Below are 17,115 nucleotides of genomic sequence, written 5' to 3'. Positions count from 1 at the left end.
TTATTAATTGAATTCAAATTCTACCAGCTGCCATGGTGGGATTTGAACCCATCTCCCCAGACCATTAGCCTGGGCTTCTGGATTGTAAGCCCAGTGTCATTACTGCTGTACCACCACCTCCCCACCTCAGGAAAGATATATTGGCCTTGGAGAGGGTGCAGTGCAATACCAGAATATTGCTAATGCTTCTATCATCTTAAACACTTGGTCAGATCATCCTTGGTCTCCTGTGCTCTGAGGAGTGCAGGTCTAGTCGATATGACCTGTCCTCATGGCTTGACCCTTTTGGTCCCGGTTGTCATTTTGGTGAACTTGAGTATTGCTGAAAAAAGGGATGTGCTGGCAAAGCTTTTCACCTTGCACTCTAGGACAAGGAAGATCATTGTGGTTGTTGGAGGTCAGTCATCTCAGTTCCAGGTCATCACTGCAGGAGTTCCTCAGGGTAGTGTCCTAGGCCCAACCATTTCAGCTGCTTCATCAATGACCTTCCTTCCATCATAAGGTCAGAAGTGGGGATGTTCACTGATGATTGCACAATGTTCAGCACCATTCGCAACTCCTCAGATACTGAAGCAGTCCATGTCCAAATGCAGCAAGATTTGAACAATATCCAGGCTTTGGCTGACAAGTCACAAGTAACATTCATGCCATACAAGTGCCAGGCAATAACAATCTACAACAAGAGAAAATATAACCACTGCTCCTTGACATTCAATGGCATTACCATCAAAAATAAATTAAACATTTGTTAATAAAAGAAATGATTTAAAGCAAATACACAGGCCTACAAATTACTACTATGATAACTCCTAGCTCCCCTAATTAACCTAACTCCCAGTTACACCTCCGTTAAGGCAACAGTAAAACAACATAGATTTCAACAGACCCAGGCAAAGTACCCAATACCCTGGGCAGCAGCTTGGTACATAGAGGCTGGAGGCTTTTCACACTTGTTAGATCTTAGAATGCTTTCTTACACATAATCTCATCTCCTTTGTACAGGTTTCTCCCTTTTTAATGTAAATCCCATTGTCCCAATATGTCTTTGCAACTTTAGTTTTTTCATAATATAAATCTTTCATAGCACTCATATATTATCAGTAATCATTGGGAAAAATAAACTCACTGTTTGGCTTAGCCTCTTACAATCTCTTTGAAATTCACTAGTCTAGGTTATCTAAAAATGCAAATTTTCCTTTACACCTCACATTCTAAAACTTCAGCCATGTTTACTTTTTTAACATTTCAAACCTAGCTTCTCTCTGACACATCAAAGTCTTCAGACCAGCTGTTTTTAATTCAGTTAAGTCCACACACATGCACAGACAATCCAGACCTCAACTATTGACCCAACTTTACAATAAATTACAATGATATTATGAAAATAATTATATTTTCATGACAGCCATCTACAAGGCACAAGTCAGGAGAGTGATGGAATGGTCTCCATTTGCCTCGATGAGTGCAGCTCTAACAACACTTGAAGTTTGACACCATCCAGGACAAAGTAGCCCAATTCATTGGCACCCCACCCACAAACATTCACTCCCTCCATCACCGACACACAGTGGCAGCAGTGTGTACCATCTACAAGATGCACTGCAGGAACTCAACAAACCTTTTATAAACAGCAATTTCCAAACCCACGACCACTACCACCTAGAAGAACAAGGACAGCAGACACACAGGAACACCCCCACCTGTAAGTCCCACCGCCCCCACCCAAAGCCACTCACTATCCTGATTTGGAAATATATCACCGTTCCTTCACTGTCACTGGGTCACAATCCTGGAACTCCCTCCCTAACAGCACTGTGGGTGTACCTAGCGTGCAGCGGTTCAAGAAGGCAGCTCACCACCACCTTCACAAGGGCAACTGGGGATGGGCAATAAATGCTGGCCCAGCCAGTGAAGCCCACACCCCGTGAATGATTAAAAAAGACTAGTCAGTGCAAGAAGCTACATATATTCATATGCACGGACCCGACCTCTGCAGGGAAAAGGAACGTGCAGGCAGTGTGCCTTTTTTGAATTAAAAAAAAGCATGGGGAACAATAGCTCCTTGGAGCATTCCCTATGGCAACCCCTCAACCAATCGGAGCTGACTTGCCAACCAATCAGTACCCTTTTTTCATGCAGTATAAATTGTTGCTCATGTTGAAATTTGGCATTCTTGTGTTTGTCCTGATGAGTACTGGATGAAAAGCTTTGACAGAATATCTCTTTTTCGGCAGTACTTAGAACGGTGGCTGGGTCTGGAAGGGTTGAGTTGAGGGGACTGGTTGCATTGGCTGGACATTGTGTGGAGGATTGAGGGATGATCTGATCAAAGTTTTTAAGATGATAAAAGGATTCAATTGGGTAAACAGAGCTAAACTATTCCCCCCTGTGATGAAGTCCAGAACAAGGGAGCAGAACCTTAAAATTAGAGCCAAGCCATTTGGAGGTGATGTCTGGAAGCACTTAATGCAATGTGGAAAAGGCTTTAGAGGCTGAATTGACCACTCTCTGTTGATGGATTCCCATGAAAGGGGAAACTGACCATAGGCCATGTGGGATTCCAAGATGCTGCTCATGTGGTGGATAAGCACCGACACAGACTGATAGGGCGAGAAGGTTTGTTTCCACATTGTAATTTCTCTCTGATGTCAGCAAGGAAATCCCCATCCTCTTTTGTGATTTTTTTTTTGCCTCCAGTAGAGAGCTGGTCTTAGAGACGGTTAGAGAAGGGACTGTGTTTACTTTATAACTCTAGATTAAAACTTAATTTCAAAGAACTAGTGTTCTGGAGTTAAACAAAGGTAACTACATAGGCATGAGGGCAGATTTGGCCCTAGTGGACTGGGCAGGAAGACTACAAGGTAGCACAGTTGATGAACAGTGGCAGATATTTCAGGAGATATTCAATTCCTCCCAAGTAAAATATATTCCAAAGAGGAAGAAAGATGGTAAGAGAGGGAAAAAGCATCCATGGCTAAGCAAGGAAGTTAAAGATAACATAAAGGCAAAAAACTAAGGCATACCAAATTGCAAAGGCCAGTGGCAGGCTGGAAGATTGGGAAACTTTTAAAGATCAACGAAGGTTACTAAAAAAAATAAGAAGAGCAAAGGTAAATTATGAAAGAAAACTAGCGCAAAATGTAAAAACTGATAGCAAAAGCTTCTACAAGTATATAAAAGAAAAGAGAGTAGCTAAAGTGAATGTTGGTCCCTTGGAGGACGAGACTGGCGAGTTAATAGTAGGGAATGCAGAAATGGCAGAGATGCTTAATCAATATTTTGCCTCAGTTTTCACGGTGAAGGACACTAGTACCACCCCAATAGTAACAGGTAGTGCAGAGGGTATAGAGAAGGAGGAACTTAGAACAATCACCATCACTAGAGAAAAAGTACTGAGCAAACTATTGAGATTAAAGGGTGACAAGTCCTCAGGACCTGATGGCCTACATCCCAGAGTCTTAAAGGAAGTGGCAATGGAGATAGTGGATGCATTGGCTATAATATTCCAAAATTCCTTTGGTTCTGGAAAGGTTCCAGTGGATTGGAAAAATGCTAATATAACGCCCTTATTTAAAAAGGGAGGGAGGCAGAAAGTAGGAAACTATAGACCAGTTAGTTTAATGTCTGTCATTGGGAAATTGTTGGAATCCATTATTAAGGAAGTAGTAATGGGGCATTTGGAAAGTCAAAATGCAATCCATCAGATTCAGCATGGTTTTATGAGTAAATCGTGTTTGACTAATTTGCTAGAGTTCTTTGAAGATGTGACAAGCAAGGTGGATAATGGGGATCCTGTAGATGTAGTATATCTGGACTTTCAGAAGGCCTTTGATAAGGTGCTGCACAAAAGATTAATACACAAGCTAAGATCACACGGAGTTAGGGATAATATATTAGCTTGGACAGAGGATTGGCTAACCAACAGAAAGCAGAGTTGGGATAAATGGGTCTTTTTCTGGATGACAAGCTGTAACTAGTGGGGTGCCACAGGGTTCGGTCCTTGGGTCCCAACTATTTACAATCTATATTAATGAATTGGATTCAGGATAGAAGGTACTATAGCTAAATTTGCAGATGACTCCAAAGTAGGCAGGAAAGTAAATTGCAATGAAGAAATAAGAAATTTACAAATGGAAATGGACAGGTCAGATGAATGGGCCAAAATTTAGCAGGTGGAGTTTAATGTGGATAAGTGTGAGGTTATCTATTTTGGTCAGAAGAATAAAAAGGCGACTTATTGTTTAAATGGAGAGAAACTTCAGAATGCTTCAGTGCAGAGGGATCTGGGTGTCCTCGTGCATGAATCGCTGAAAGCTAGTATGCAGGTACAGCAGGTAATGAGGAAGGCAAATGGAATTTTGGCATTTATTACTAAAGGAATAGAGCATAAAAATAGGAAAATGTTGTTGCAACTGTACAAGGTATTGGTGAGACCGCACCTGGAGTACAGTGCACAGTTTTGGTCCCCTTACTTGAGGAAGGATGTAGTTGCACTGGAGGCAGTTCAGAGGAGGTTCACTAGATTGATTCCAGAGATGCGGGGCTTGTCTTATGAGGAGAGATTGAGCAGTTTACGCCTATACTCGCTAGAGTTTAGAAGGATGAGGGGAGATCTAATTGAGGTATATAAGATGCTAAAGGGGATAGACAAAGTAGACGTGGAGCGGATGTTTCCTCTTGTGGGACATTGTAGAACGAGAGGCCATAGTTTTAGGCTAAGGGGTGGTAGATTTAAATCAGAGATGAGGAGGAATTACTTTTCTCAAAGGATCGTGAATCTGTGGAATTCACTACCTCAGAGTGCAGTGGATGCCGGGACGCTGAATAAATTTGAGGAGGAGATAGACAGATTTTTAATTAGTAATGTGTTGAAAGGTTATGGGGAGAGGGCGGGAAATTGGAGTTGAGATCGAAATGAGATCAGCCATGATCCTATTGAATGGCGGGGCAGGCTCGAGGGGCTGAATTGCCTACACCTGCTCCTAGTTCTTATGTTCTTATGTTATGTTCTTATGTGTGTGTGTGTGTGTGTGTGTGTGTGAGAGTGAGAGAGAGAGAGAGAATCTGTGTGAATGTGTGCATGTGTATCTTTCTGTGTGTGTGTGGAATGTGTAAGTGTGTGGATTGTGTGTGCCTGTGCATGTGTGTGTGTGAGTGCATTTGTTTGTGCGTGTGTGCAAGAGTGTGTGTGTGTGAGAGTTGTGTGTGTGAGAAACTGTGTGTGGAGGTGTGGGGTGTATGTGAGTCTGTGGGACTTTATGTGTGTGCCTGTGTGTATGTGTGTGAGTCTTTGTGTATGTCTGAGTGTGTGTGAGTCTGTGCTTATATGTATGAGAGACTGTGTGTGGGTGTGGGGCAGTGTGTGTGTGAGTGTGTGTGTGTTTGTGTGTATGAAAGAGAGAGAGAGAGACTGTGTGAGTGTGTGCATGTGTATCTTTCTGTGTGTGTGGAATGTGTGTGCGTGGAGTGTGTCTCTGTGTGTCTGTGTGTGTGTGTGCAAGAATGTGTGTGTGTGAGGGCGAGACTGTTTGCGAGTGTATGTGTGTGTGAGAGAAAGAGAGAGAGTCTGTGTGAGTGTGTGCATATGTATCTTTCTGTGTGTGTGTGAAATGTGTGTGTATGGAGTGTGTGTGCCTGTGCGTGTGTGTGTGTGTGCGAGAGTGTGTGTGTGTGTAAGAGACTGTGTGGAGGTGTGGGTGTGGGGAAGTGTGTGAGTCTGTGGGTCTTTATGTGTGTGCCTGTGTGTATGTGTGTGAGTCTTTGTGTATCTGTGTGTCTATGTGTGTGTATGTGTGTGTCTTTGTGTATCTGTGTGTGTGTGTGTGTGTATGTGTGTGAGTCTTTGTGTATCTGAGTGTCTGTGTGTGTGTATGTGTGTGAGTCTTTGTGTATCTGTGTGTCTGTGTGTGTGTGTGTGTGTGAGTCTTTGCATGTGCATGTGAGAGACTGTATGTGGTTTTGGGGCTATGTGTGTGTGTGTCTGTGTTTGTGTGTGTGTCTATGTGTGTGTGATGGATTGCCCATGTTTTTCTCCAGTTTAGTTAAAGTTATGAGTTCTCATATGACTGCAAAGTTCGAAATACCCACGCACAGTCATGGGGATGTTGGAATGACCTGAGGCTGATCTTTGATTTCCTTTGAGCTGTCTTTCCTTTGGCTAGCCGGATATTACAAATGATGCTGTGCCACTTTTTCCTGTCACAAGCACTATGCTCCCATGTGTCAGTGCAATGCCATTTTTTAGAATATTTTTTAAGCAATCCTTGTATCTTTTGAATTGATCACCACAAAGTGCTTACCAAGCTTCAGCTCACCATAGAATATCCTCTTGATTAGTCTGGTATTATATTCCTCCGCATTCGGACTAAGTGACCAGATCACCTTAACCTCTTTAATATCATTACACAAATCCTGACATATTTGCTCTTCTGAAGTTTTGAAATTTTTATGACCTTTATGAAGAAACTTTGGTGGAAATGATTGTAGTTTCTGATGTGGTGATTTAAGTGGTCCAGCTAATACATATATACAAACATCCTATGTATATAGGAGTTTTTCCAGCTATTTTTATTTTTGTTTCAGATTTCCAGCATCCACAGTATTTTGCTTTTATCCTATATATATATAGGTGTATATACAGAAAGAGAGGGAGAGCAATATTGTAGCACTGTCAAGAACCCTACTTACTTCCCCAATAGCTACCTCACCTTGCTTGTGAAGCATTAGTAGACTCATAGACGTTTACAGCACAGAAGGAGGCCAGTCAGCCATTGTGTCCCTGCCAGTCAACAAAGATCTGACTGCACTAATCCCTTTTTCCAGCGCTTGGCCCATAGCCCTGGAGGATATGGCAATGCAAGTATATACCTAAATACTTCTTAAATGTTACGAGAGTTTCTAACTCAGCCACCCTTTCGGGCAGTGAGTTCCAGACTCCCACCACCCTCTGGGTGAAAACATTTCTCCTCAACTCCACTCTTAACCTTCTACCTCTTACCTTAAATCTATGGCCCCTGGTTATTGACCCCTCTGCTAATGGAAAAAGTGCCTTCCTATCCACCCTATCTATGCCCCTCATAATCTTATATACCTCTATCAGGTCCCCTCTCAACCTTCACTGCTCCAAGGAAAACAATCCCGGCCTGTCTAATCTTTCCTCACAGCTCAGACCCTCCAGCCCAGGCAGCATCCTGGTGAATCTCCTCTGCACCCTCTCCAGTGCAATCACATCCTTCCTATAATGTGGTGACCAGAACTGCACACAGTACTCCAGCTGTGGCCTAACCAGAGTTTTATACAGTTCCAGCATAACCTCCCTGCTCTTGCGTACTATGCCTCAGCTAATAAAGGGAAGTATCCCATATGCCTTTTTAACCACCTTATCTACCTGTCTTGCTACCTTCAGGGATCTGTGGATGTGCACACCAAGGTCCCTCAGACCTTCAGTACTTTCCAGGGTCCTACCATTCATAGTGTAATCCCTTTCCTTGTTAGCCCTCCCCAAGTGCATTACCTCACACTTTTCTGGGTTGAATTCCATTTGCCACTGCTCTGCCCGCCTGACCAGTCCATTGATATCCTCCTGCAGTTTACGGCTATCCTCCTCACTATTTACCACCCTACCAATTTTCATGTCATCCGCAAACTTCTTGATCATACCCCTACATTTAAGTCCAAATCATTTATGTACACCGCAAACAGCAAGGACCCCAGCACCGAGCCCTGCGGAACCCCACTGGAAACAGACTTCCAGTCACAGAAACATCCCTCTACCATCACCCTCTGCTTCCTGCCTCTCAGCCAATTTTGGATCCAACATGCCACTTTGCCTTGGATCCCATTGGCTCTTACTTTCTTGACCAGTCTGCCATGAGGGACCTTATCAAAAGCCTTGCTAAAGTCCATGTAGACCACATCAAATGCATTACCCTTATCGACACTCCTGGTTATCTCCTCAAAAAATTCAATCAAATTTGTCAAACATGACGTTCCCTTAACAAATCCATGCTGACTAATCCTGATTAATCGGTGTCCCTCCAAGTGCAGCTATATTCTGTCCCTCAGAATTCTTTCTAGTAGCTTCCCCACCACCGAGGTTAGACTGACTGGCCTGTAATTTCCTGTCTATCCCTTCCTCCCTTTTTTAATAATGGCACAATGTTAGCTGTCCTCCAGTCCTCTGGCACCTCACCTGTGGGCAGAAAGGATTTGAAAATTACTGCCAGGGCCCCTGATATCTCTTCCCTTGCCTCCCTCAACAGCCTGGGATACATCTCATCCAGGCCTGTGGATTTATCCACTTTTAAGAACGCTAAACCCGCTTGTACCTCCTCTCTCTGTTAATTTCCTCTAATATTTCACAGTCCTCCACCCTGATGTATATACCTGTGTCGTCCTTTTCCATTGTGAAGACCGACACAAAGTATTCATTGAGGACTGTACCCACTTCTTCTGGGTCCCTGCACACAGATTACCTCTATGGTCCCTAATTTGGCTCTACTCTTTCTCTAGCTATTCTCTTGCTCTTTATATATTTAAAAAACCCATTTGGGTTTTCCTTTATTCTACCCACCAATGCTTTCCCATGCACTCTCTTAGCTTTCCTAATTTCCTTTTTAAGCTCCCCCTGCACTTTTTGTATCCTTTTAGGGACCTTGCTGTATTGAGTCCTCGGTATCTGCCCTCAGCTTCTCTTTTTTCTTAATCCAAACCTTTATGTCCCTTGACATCCAGGGTTCTCCAGACTTGGTCCCCCCCCCTTGTCTTTACGGGAACGTATTTGCCCTGTGGGAGGGTTAGCTGTGAGGAGGATGCAGAGATGCTTCAGGGTGATTTGGACAAGCTGAGTGAGTGGGCAAATGCATGGCAGATGCAGTAGATGTGGTTAAATGTGAGGTTCTCCACTTTGGTAGCAAAAACAGGAAGGCAGATTATTATCTGAATGGCTATAAATTGAGAGGGGAGAATGTGCAATGAGACCTGGGTGTCCTCGTACACCAGTCGCTGAAGGTAAGCATGTAGGTGCAGCAGGCGGTAAAGAAGGCAAATGGTATGTTGGCCTTCATAGCGAGAGGATTCAAGTACAGGAGCAGGGATGTTCACAGAGGAACCATCGCTCACCGTTTTCCAAGGCTGAAAAACGGTTTGTGAACAAGATGCACACAGGGGATTCCCTCACTACCTGCCTGGTCCTCTTCTTCTGTCTGGCGGTCACCCATTCCCTCTCTGCTTGTACTTCCTTAAGCTGCGGGGTGACCACGTCCTGAAACATGCTAACCACGAACCTCTCAGCCTCGTGAATGCACCATAGTGCCCCCAGCTGCTGCTCAAGCTCCAAAACCCGGAGCTCGAGTTACTCCAGTCGAGGGCACCTCCTGCACACATGGTCATCCGGACTGCCAGGAACTTCTACGATTTCCCACATAGCGCAGGATGTGCAAATCACACACTGAGCTCCCCAGACAATCTTAACTGAATAGAATATGGAACCTTGCTTTTATTTTACCCATTCTCCTACTTCTGTCACACTATTTTAACCTCTCTCCCAAAGTCTCACTGTTTTAACCTCTCCAACCCGAAGTCTCGCTGTTTTAACCTCTCTCTCCCGAAGTCTCACTGCTTTAACCTCTCTGTCCCAAAGTCTCACTGTTTAAACCTCTCTCTCCCGAAGTCTCGCTGTTTAAACCTCTCTCTCCCAAAGTCTCACTGCTTTAACCTCTCTGTCCCAAAGTCTCGCTCTTTTAACCTCTCTCTCCCGAAGTCTCGCTGTTTAAACCTCTCTCTCCTGAAGTCTCGCTCTTTTAACCTCTCTCTCCCAAAGTCTCACTGTTTAAACCTCTCTCTCCTGAAGTCTCGCTCTTTTAACCTCTCTCTCCCAAAGTCTCGCTGTTTAAACCTCTCTCTCCTGAAGTCTCGCTCTTTTAACCTCTCTCTCCCAAAGTCTCGCTGTTTTAACCTCTCTGTCCCAAAGTCTCACTGTTTTAACCTCTCTCTCCCAAAGTCTCGCTCTTTTAACCTCTCTCTCCCAAAGTCTCGCTGTTTAAACCTCTCTCTCCCGAAGTCTCGCTGTTTAAACCTCTCTCTCCCGAAGTCTCGCTCTTTTAACCCCTCTCTCCCAAAGTCTCGCTGTTTAAACCTCTCTCTCCTGAAGTCTCGCTGTTTTAACCTCTCTGTCCCAAAGTCTCACTGTTTTAACCTCTCTCTCCCAAAGTCTCGCTGTTTAAACCTCTCTCTCCCGAAGTCTCGCTGTTTTAACCTCTCTCTCCCGAAGTCTCACTGCTTTAACCTCTCTGTCCCAAAGTCTCGCTCTTTTAACCTCTCTCTCCCAAAGTCTCACTGTTTTAACCTCTCTTTCCCGAAGTCTCACTGCTTTAACCTCTCTGTCCCAAAGTCTCACTGTTTTAACCTCTCTCTCCCAAAGTCTCACTGTTTTAACCTCTCTCTCCCGAAGTCTCACTGCTTTAACCTCTCTGTCCCGAAGTCTCGCTGTTTAAACCTCTCTCTCCCAAAGTCTCACTGTTTTAACCTCTCTCTGTCCTGAAGTCTCACTCTTTTAACCTCTCTCTGTCCCAAAGTCTCACTGTTTTAACCTCTCTCCCAAAGTCTCGCTGTTTAAACCTCTCTCTCCTGAAATCTCGCTGTTTAAACCTCTCTCTCCTGAAGTCTCTCAGTTTTAACCTCTCTCCCAAAGTCTCGCTGTTTAAACCTCTCTGTCCTGAAGTCTCGCTGTTTAAACCTCTCTTTCCTGAAGTCTCACTGTTTTAACCTCTCTGTCCCAAAGTCTCACTATTTTACCCTCTCCGTCCCGAAGTCTCGCTGTTTAAACCTCTCTCTCCTGAAGTCTCGCTGTTTTAACCTCTCTCTCCTGAAGTCTCGCTGTTTTAAACTCTCCGTCCCGAAGTCTCACTGTTTAAACCTCTCTGTCCTGAAGTCTCACTGCTTTAATCTCTCTCTCCCGAAGTCTCACTATTTTACCCTCTCCGTCCCGAAGTCTCACTGCTTTAACCTCCCCGTCCTGAAGTCTCGCTGTTTATTAATGATAACCCTCAAACTCCTTTCCTGGTATGTTATTTAGTTTATTCTTATTTAGGTTGTTTGTCAGTTTGGCTAGGCCATTCTCCCCAAAATATTACTATCACTTGTTTAAAAGTGGAACCATATTTATATCAATCTATCACAAAATGGAATCCATGCATGGAACAATTTTCCTGGCCCCTGGTGCATAACACGGTCCTATAACACATGAACAAAAGCTTAGAAGCTGCATTAAGATGGGCATATCTGATAAATTCATGCCAGAATTCCAAACGTTGGTGAAAGAGAATGGCTGAAATTTTCTCCACTTTAAAAATTTTCAGGAGGTGAGGCCAGTCCCGAGGCCATTCGTGTCGGAGGTGAGCCCTGGACTGTGATCTTACAGGAGGCCACCAGTTAACAGGCCAACTCCAGCACTCGCCATCAAATAAAGGACGGCGGGTGGCAAATAGATGTGGGAGGGCCAATCGGAGGGGCCCACGGGAGGGATGGCCAGCAACCCCACTGGGGAACGTGAGCACTGCTCAGGCAGACAGAGAGCAAGAGACGCCACACAATGGAACAAAAGAACACAAGAATTAGGAACAAGAGTAGGCCATTTGGCCTCTCAACCCTACTTCTTTGATAAGATCATGGCTGATCTGATTGTGGCCTCAACTCCACTTTCCTGTCTGCCACCCATAACCCTTGACTCCCTTGTAGATGAAAAATCGATGGTGGTACTCATCTAATGGTCCAAACAGAATCCTTCAAATAGTGACTGGAGTCATCTCGGGGAATGTCTCCAAATGCCTGTGGATGTGATGCACTCAGCCTTTTTGCTCATTTTCACTTGAATCAGAAGGGTCATGTGTGTGTGGCCTCTGATGCGTTGTTGGCTTCCTGACCCAGGCGAGTGGTGTTTGTTAGGGTGTGGCTGGGGGGGGCGGGGGGGGTGGGCGGGGGGAGGTTGGATGAGGGGGGGGCGGGGGGGTGCCTGTTTGCCACCGATGCAATTTCAATGCTTTGCCAGAATATTGGATCATTGCCCAATTAAGTACCTTAATTGACTGTCCGTCACTGCTGTTGAGAGCAGGAACAAATTTCCGCAACCCCTGCCTCCAAAACTGCTTCCATGGGGTTAAAAACTACAAAGTTTTGCACTGAATATGGTAGATGTTAGTTAATTAAATATGCACATTAAGTACATTTACATGTACTCTGTGTGAGGTGAATTCCACAAAAATTAATGCATATGAGTAAAAGCAGTGTCACCATAGCCAAATATGTGGCTAGTCAGCAATTCCTGTTGGATAATACTGTTACAGGCCTATATTCAGGGCAAGCAGTTCCGATCGATATATTTGAAAAATGTTAATTTATTGTTTAATTAGTCCACCTCTGCTCCCCCATTTAGACACACTGTAGCCTGTCCCTGCAACCACATCGTTTCCTGAAATTAAAAGGGAGGGCATTCTGTGCTGCTGAGTGCTTGGAGATTCTTGCTAAAGCCACTCAGTGATATGCTGAGAGCCTGCCAGGTATCACAGTTCTTGCCTTATGTTGTACTTGCCAAGTTGATGCAGCCCATTACTATGACAGTGCTACCTATTAATCAATAAACAAAGGGTGGCTGAACTTACTGCTCTCTTGCACCAGAAAAACTAAAGCTTTTCATTAGGCACATACTCAAAAATGTCTCAAGTGCTTCATATACAATTAATTATTTTGAACTGTTAGTATGTATTCAGCAGGCACTTTATGCATGACGCATTCCCAGAATTAATACTGAGTTGAATGCCAAATTAATTCATTTTTGATGGTGTCAGTTAAGGAGTATTGACCAAGAAAGTAGGAGTTTCTTGACCTTCTTCAAATGGTGCCTTGGATCTACTAACAGCCACCAGACTCGATTTAATGTTTCCTTTAAAGAACAGTGGCTCTGCCAGAGCAGCACTCCTCAGTACTGCACTGGAGTATAAGCTTCAAGTCCAGGAATGGGACTGCAAGTTTGCAACCATCTGGTTCAGAATGAGAAGTGAGATAGATAAATTAGTTTTTGGAAAAAAAGAGCTTAACTTAAATGAACAAAAATAAATTTTACATACCTACATTCGCTACCAAAAGAAAGAAAAATGCTCCTGTGATCAAGCCTGTGTTATTTTTAGAGTAGGTCAATAGTCTCCATGCAGTACTGATTGAATTTGAGCTTTTCTTGGCCTTTTCTCTCTCATTCTGGCCAGCATTGCTCATTAAGCTCTTCTCGTCTTCATTCCCTCCTTCTAAATCAACTGTAAAAGTTGATGATGTCTTTAAGCATGAATATTTTTGCAAAATGTGGAAGGTGGCAACTGAAGATATCAAAGTCCATGCAAAGAGAGACCAGAACCATGGGTCATTTGGGAAATTCTCAGTTTCAGAGTAAAGCAACATTTTTACTTCTGCATATGCAACCATCAGCAGACACAATATACTTATGTAGAATTCAGCCGACTTTAGTCTCTTTGGCCCATCTATTTGGTTAACACAAACTCCAATTGAGGCTCCAATTATTAAGGTGACCCTAAGTATACAGATTGCCCAAAGATCAAGACAAGAATGAGAAATATCAAAGTTAATTATGTCAGAACCGAACTGACTGTCATCATGGACATAAGTGCATAAAAGCGTTGTTATGACCACGTCCAGAATTTGAAAAACAATGGCATAGACTTGTATTTGCCAGACTTTCATCTTTTATTTCTTCTGTTACAGAATGTTTGCAGTTGCAATCAGTGAATTTTCCATTACTGTAATGCAAAAACAGAAAATCAAAAACAGTTAGAAAATATTCTTTCAGGTTCTATTCACAGCCACTAATATTTAAAATACTTGAAGAGAAATTTTAGGGATGGCAATGACATTTTAACTCTGAAGAACATGATTCTACAACCAGCATGAGCAGTAGTTCCCTCTTTCCTGTATAGAATTTGAAAATAAGTGATCAGTGGCCGCTGGAGAGCAGTGGCGATCGTTTGGGGCTGGAGTCGAGTCGCTGTTTCTCCTTGTTGAGCACCAATGGAGGGGGTTGGGGCTAGCAGCGGTGAACATCCTTTTAATGTGGGTTTGAGAGGGGCACCACTGCTCCTCCTTTGCTCCACATGCAGATTAGGAAATTTAAAATCTTACCATATTTGTGGCATGCTGCAAGGGTTCCTTTAAGGATTGTCTGTTAGTTTGCATGTCAACCTGGTTTTCCTGAATGCAGCTGCGTTGGGCGAAATAATCTTGCAGTGGAAGGCATTAAGCCCCTTATGTGAATAGGTAAAGGGCCTCACACCTGCTTCAGATGCGGGCACAGCATGATGATTTTTACAGTCTTTACCAATATGGTGGGCCTGACTCACATTGAGCTTTCCACTTGCCATACTGGAGGCCGTTTACTGCCCAAACAACAGCCTGCCTTGTTTTATTGAAGCTATTACTGTCATTATTCATATCTTACTAAAAAATAAGGATAACATAGGATATACAGCCCAGAAACAGGCCATTCGGCCCAACCAGTCCATGCTGGTGTTCATGCTCCACTCAAGCCTGCTCCTACCTTTCCTCATGTAAATCTATCATCATAAACGTCTATTCCCTTCTCCCTCATGTGCTTGTCCAGCTTCCCCTTACCAACACCCATCCAGGACCCTCCACGTCTTCCCATCCCTCTGACCTCACCCCGTCTTCTAATCCAGCCCTTGTCCTGTATTCACCATACCCTTTGACCTTCCCCTCTCTGATGCTGAACGTTCAATCTCAGCAAAGGACTCAGTTCATATCCTTACGCCCTCACCTCAATAAATTTCGGGCTTGGTACAATGCTGAACTCTTCTTCCTCCGCCTTCATTTCCATGCTCACTTCTTTGGGCAGGAGTCCTCCTCCCATTCAATGGATCCTTTCTCCCGCCTCCAGTATTCTCCCTCCACCTGGACCCCTCCCTCTGGCCTCTTACCTGCTCTTGATCTTTTCATTGAGAACTGTCGGTGTGACATCAGTCATCTCAATTTCTCTGCGCCCCTCACCCACTCTAACCTGTCTCCTTCTGAACTTGCTGCACTCCGTTCTCTCAGGTCCAACCCTGACTTTGTTATCAAACCTACCGACAAGGGTGGTGCTGTTGTTGTCTGGCGAACTGACCTCTACCTCGCAGAGGCTGAGCACCAACTCTCAGACACTTCCTCCTACCTCCCCCTGGACGATGACCCCACCACTGAACATCAAGCCATTGTTTCCAGGACTGTCACTGACCACATCTCCTCTGGAGATCTTCCCTCCACAGCTTCCAACCTCAGTCTCCCAACCCCAGACAGCTGCTTCTACCTCCTTCCCAATATCCACAAACAGGACTGGCCCAGTAGACCGATCATGTCAGCCTGTTCCTGCCCCACGGAATTCATTTCTTCCTATATTGATTCCGTTCTCTCTCCCTTTGTCCAGTCTCTTCCCACCTACATCCGCGATTCCTCTGATGCCCTACGCCATATCAACAATTTCCAGTTCCCTGGCCCTAACCACCTCCTCTTCACCATGGACGTCCAATCCCTCTACACCTCCATCCCCTACCAGGATGGTCTGAGGGCCCTTAGCTTCTTCCTCGAACAGAGGCCCGAACAATCCCCATCCACCACTACTCTCCTCCGTCTGGCTGAACTTGTTCTCTCACTGAACAATTTCTCCCTAAACTTGTCTCACTTCCTCCAAATAAAAGGTGTGGCCATGGGTACCTGCATGGACCCCAGTTATGCCTGTCTCTTTATGGGGTATGTGGAACATTCCTTGTTCCAGTCCTACTCTGGCCCCCTCCCACAACTCTTTCTCCGGTACATCAATGACTGTTTCGGTGCCACTTCATTCTCTCAACTGGAACTGGAAAAATTTACCAATTTTGCTTTCAATTTCCACCCCTCCATCACCTTCACATGGTCCATCTCTGATACTTCCCTTCACTTCCTTGACCCTCTCTGTCTCAATTTCTGGTGATAGACTGTCTACCAATATTCATTACAAGCCTACTGACTCCCACAGCTACCTCGACTACAGCTCCTCACACCCTGCTTCCTGTAAGGGCTCCATCCCATTCTCTCAGTTCCTTCACCTCCGTCGCATCTGTTCCTTCACCTCCGTGCCACTTTCCAAAACGGTGCTCCTGACATGTCCTCCTTCTTCCTTAACCGAGGTTTTCCACCCACTGTGGTTGACAGGACCCTCAGCTGTGTCGGAACCATCTTCTGTGCCTCTGCCCTCACACCTTCCTCTCCCTCCCAGAACCATGATAGGGTCCCCCTTGTCCTCACTTATCACCCCACCAGCCTCTGCATTCAAAGGATCATCCTCTACCATTTCCGCCAACTCCAGCATGATGCCACCACCAAACACATCTTCCCTTCAACCCACCCCTGGTGGCATTCCGCAGGGATCATTCCCTCTGGGACACCCTGGTCCACTCCTCCATCACCCCCAACACCTCATCCCCCTCCCACGGCACCTTCCCATGCAATCGCAGAAGGTGCAACACCTGCCCCTTTACCTCCTCCCTCCTCATCGTCCAAGGGCCCAAACACTCCTTTCAGGTGAAGCAGCATTTCACTTGCACCTCTTTCAATTTAGTCTACTGCATTCGCTATCCCAATGCGGTTTCCTCTACATTGGACAGACAAAACACAGACTGGGTGACCGTTTTGCAGAACACCTTCGGTCTGTCCACAAGCATGACCCAGACCTCCCTGTCGCTTGCCATTTTAACACTCCACCCTGCTCTCATGCCCACATGTCCGTCCTTAGCCTGCTGCAATGTTCCAGTGAAGCCCAACGCAAACTGGAGGAACAGCATCTCATCTTCCGACTAGGCACTTTACAGCCTTCCGGACTGAATATTGAGTTCAACAACTTCAGACCATGAACTCTCTCCTCCATCCTCACCTCCTTTTTATCCCCTTTTTTCAATATTCATTTTCATTTTTTATTCACTTATTTTTATTTTCATCTATTTTCATTTTTATTCATTGTTTTATCTCCACCTTTTATCCTATTTTCGATCTTTTTTTCCCAGCACCCCACCCCCACAAGGGCCATCT

General features: G+C 44.7%; 1 protein-coding gene across 3 annotated transcripts in view; it reads right to left on the bottom strand.

Annotated features, from left to right (window-relative positions):
• LOC144687933 (ABC-type oligopeptide transporter ABCB9-like) overlaps positions 1–17,115 on the bottom strand; it is a 68,829-nt gene that overhangs the window by 47,364 nt on the left and 4,350 nt on the right. For all 3 annotated transcript variants that reach the window (XM_078554561.1, XM_078554560.1, XM_078554562.1), the window contains exon 2: positions 13,122–13,802. In XM_078554561.1, coding sequence (XP_078410687.1) covers positions 13,122–13,746 — 625 coding nt within the window. In that variant the 5' untranslated portion in view covers positions 13,747–13,802. The remainder of the gene's footprint in view (positions 1–13,121; positions 13,803–17,115) is intronic.

This window comes from Cetorhinus maximus, chromosome 12 (genome assembly GCF_964194155.1).
Source record: "Cetorhinus maximus chromosome 12, sCetMax3.hap1.1, whole genome shotgun sequence".
Lineage (NCBI taxonomy): Eukaryota > Metazoa > Chordata > Chondrichthyes > Lamniformes > Cetorhinidae > Cetorhinus > Cetorhinus maximus.
The sequence above is the reverse complement of the archived record's forward strand: the minus strand, read 5'-3'. Positions and strand labels throughout refer to the sequence as shown.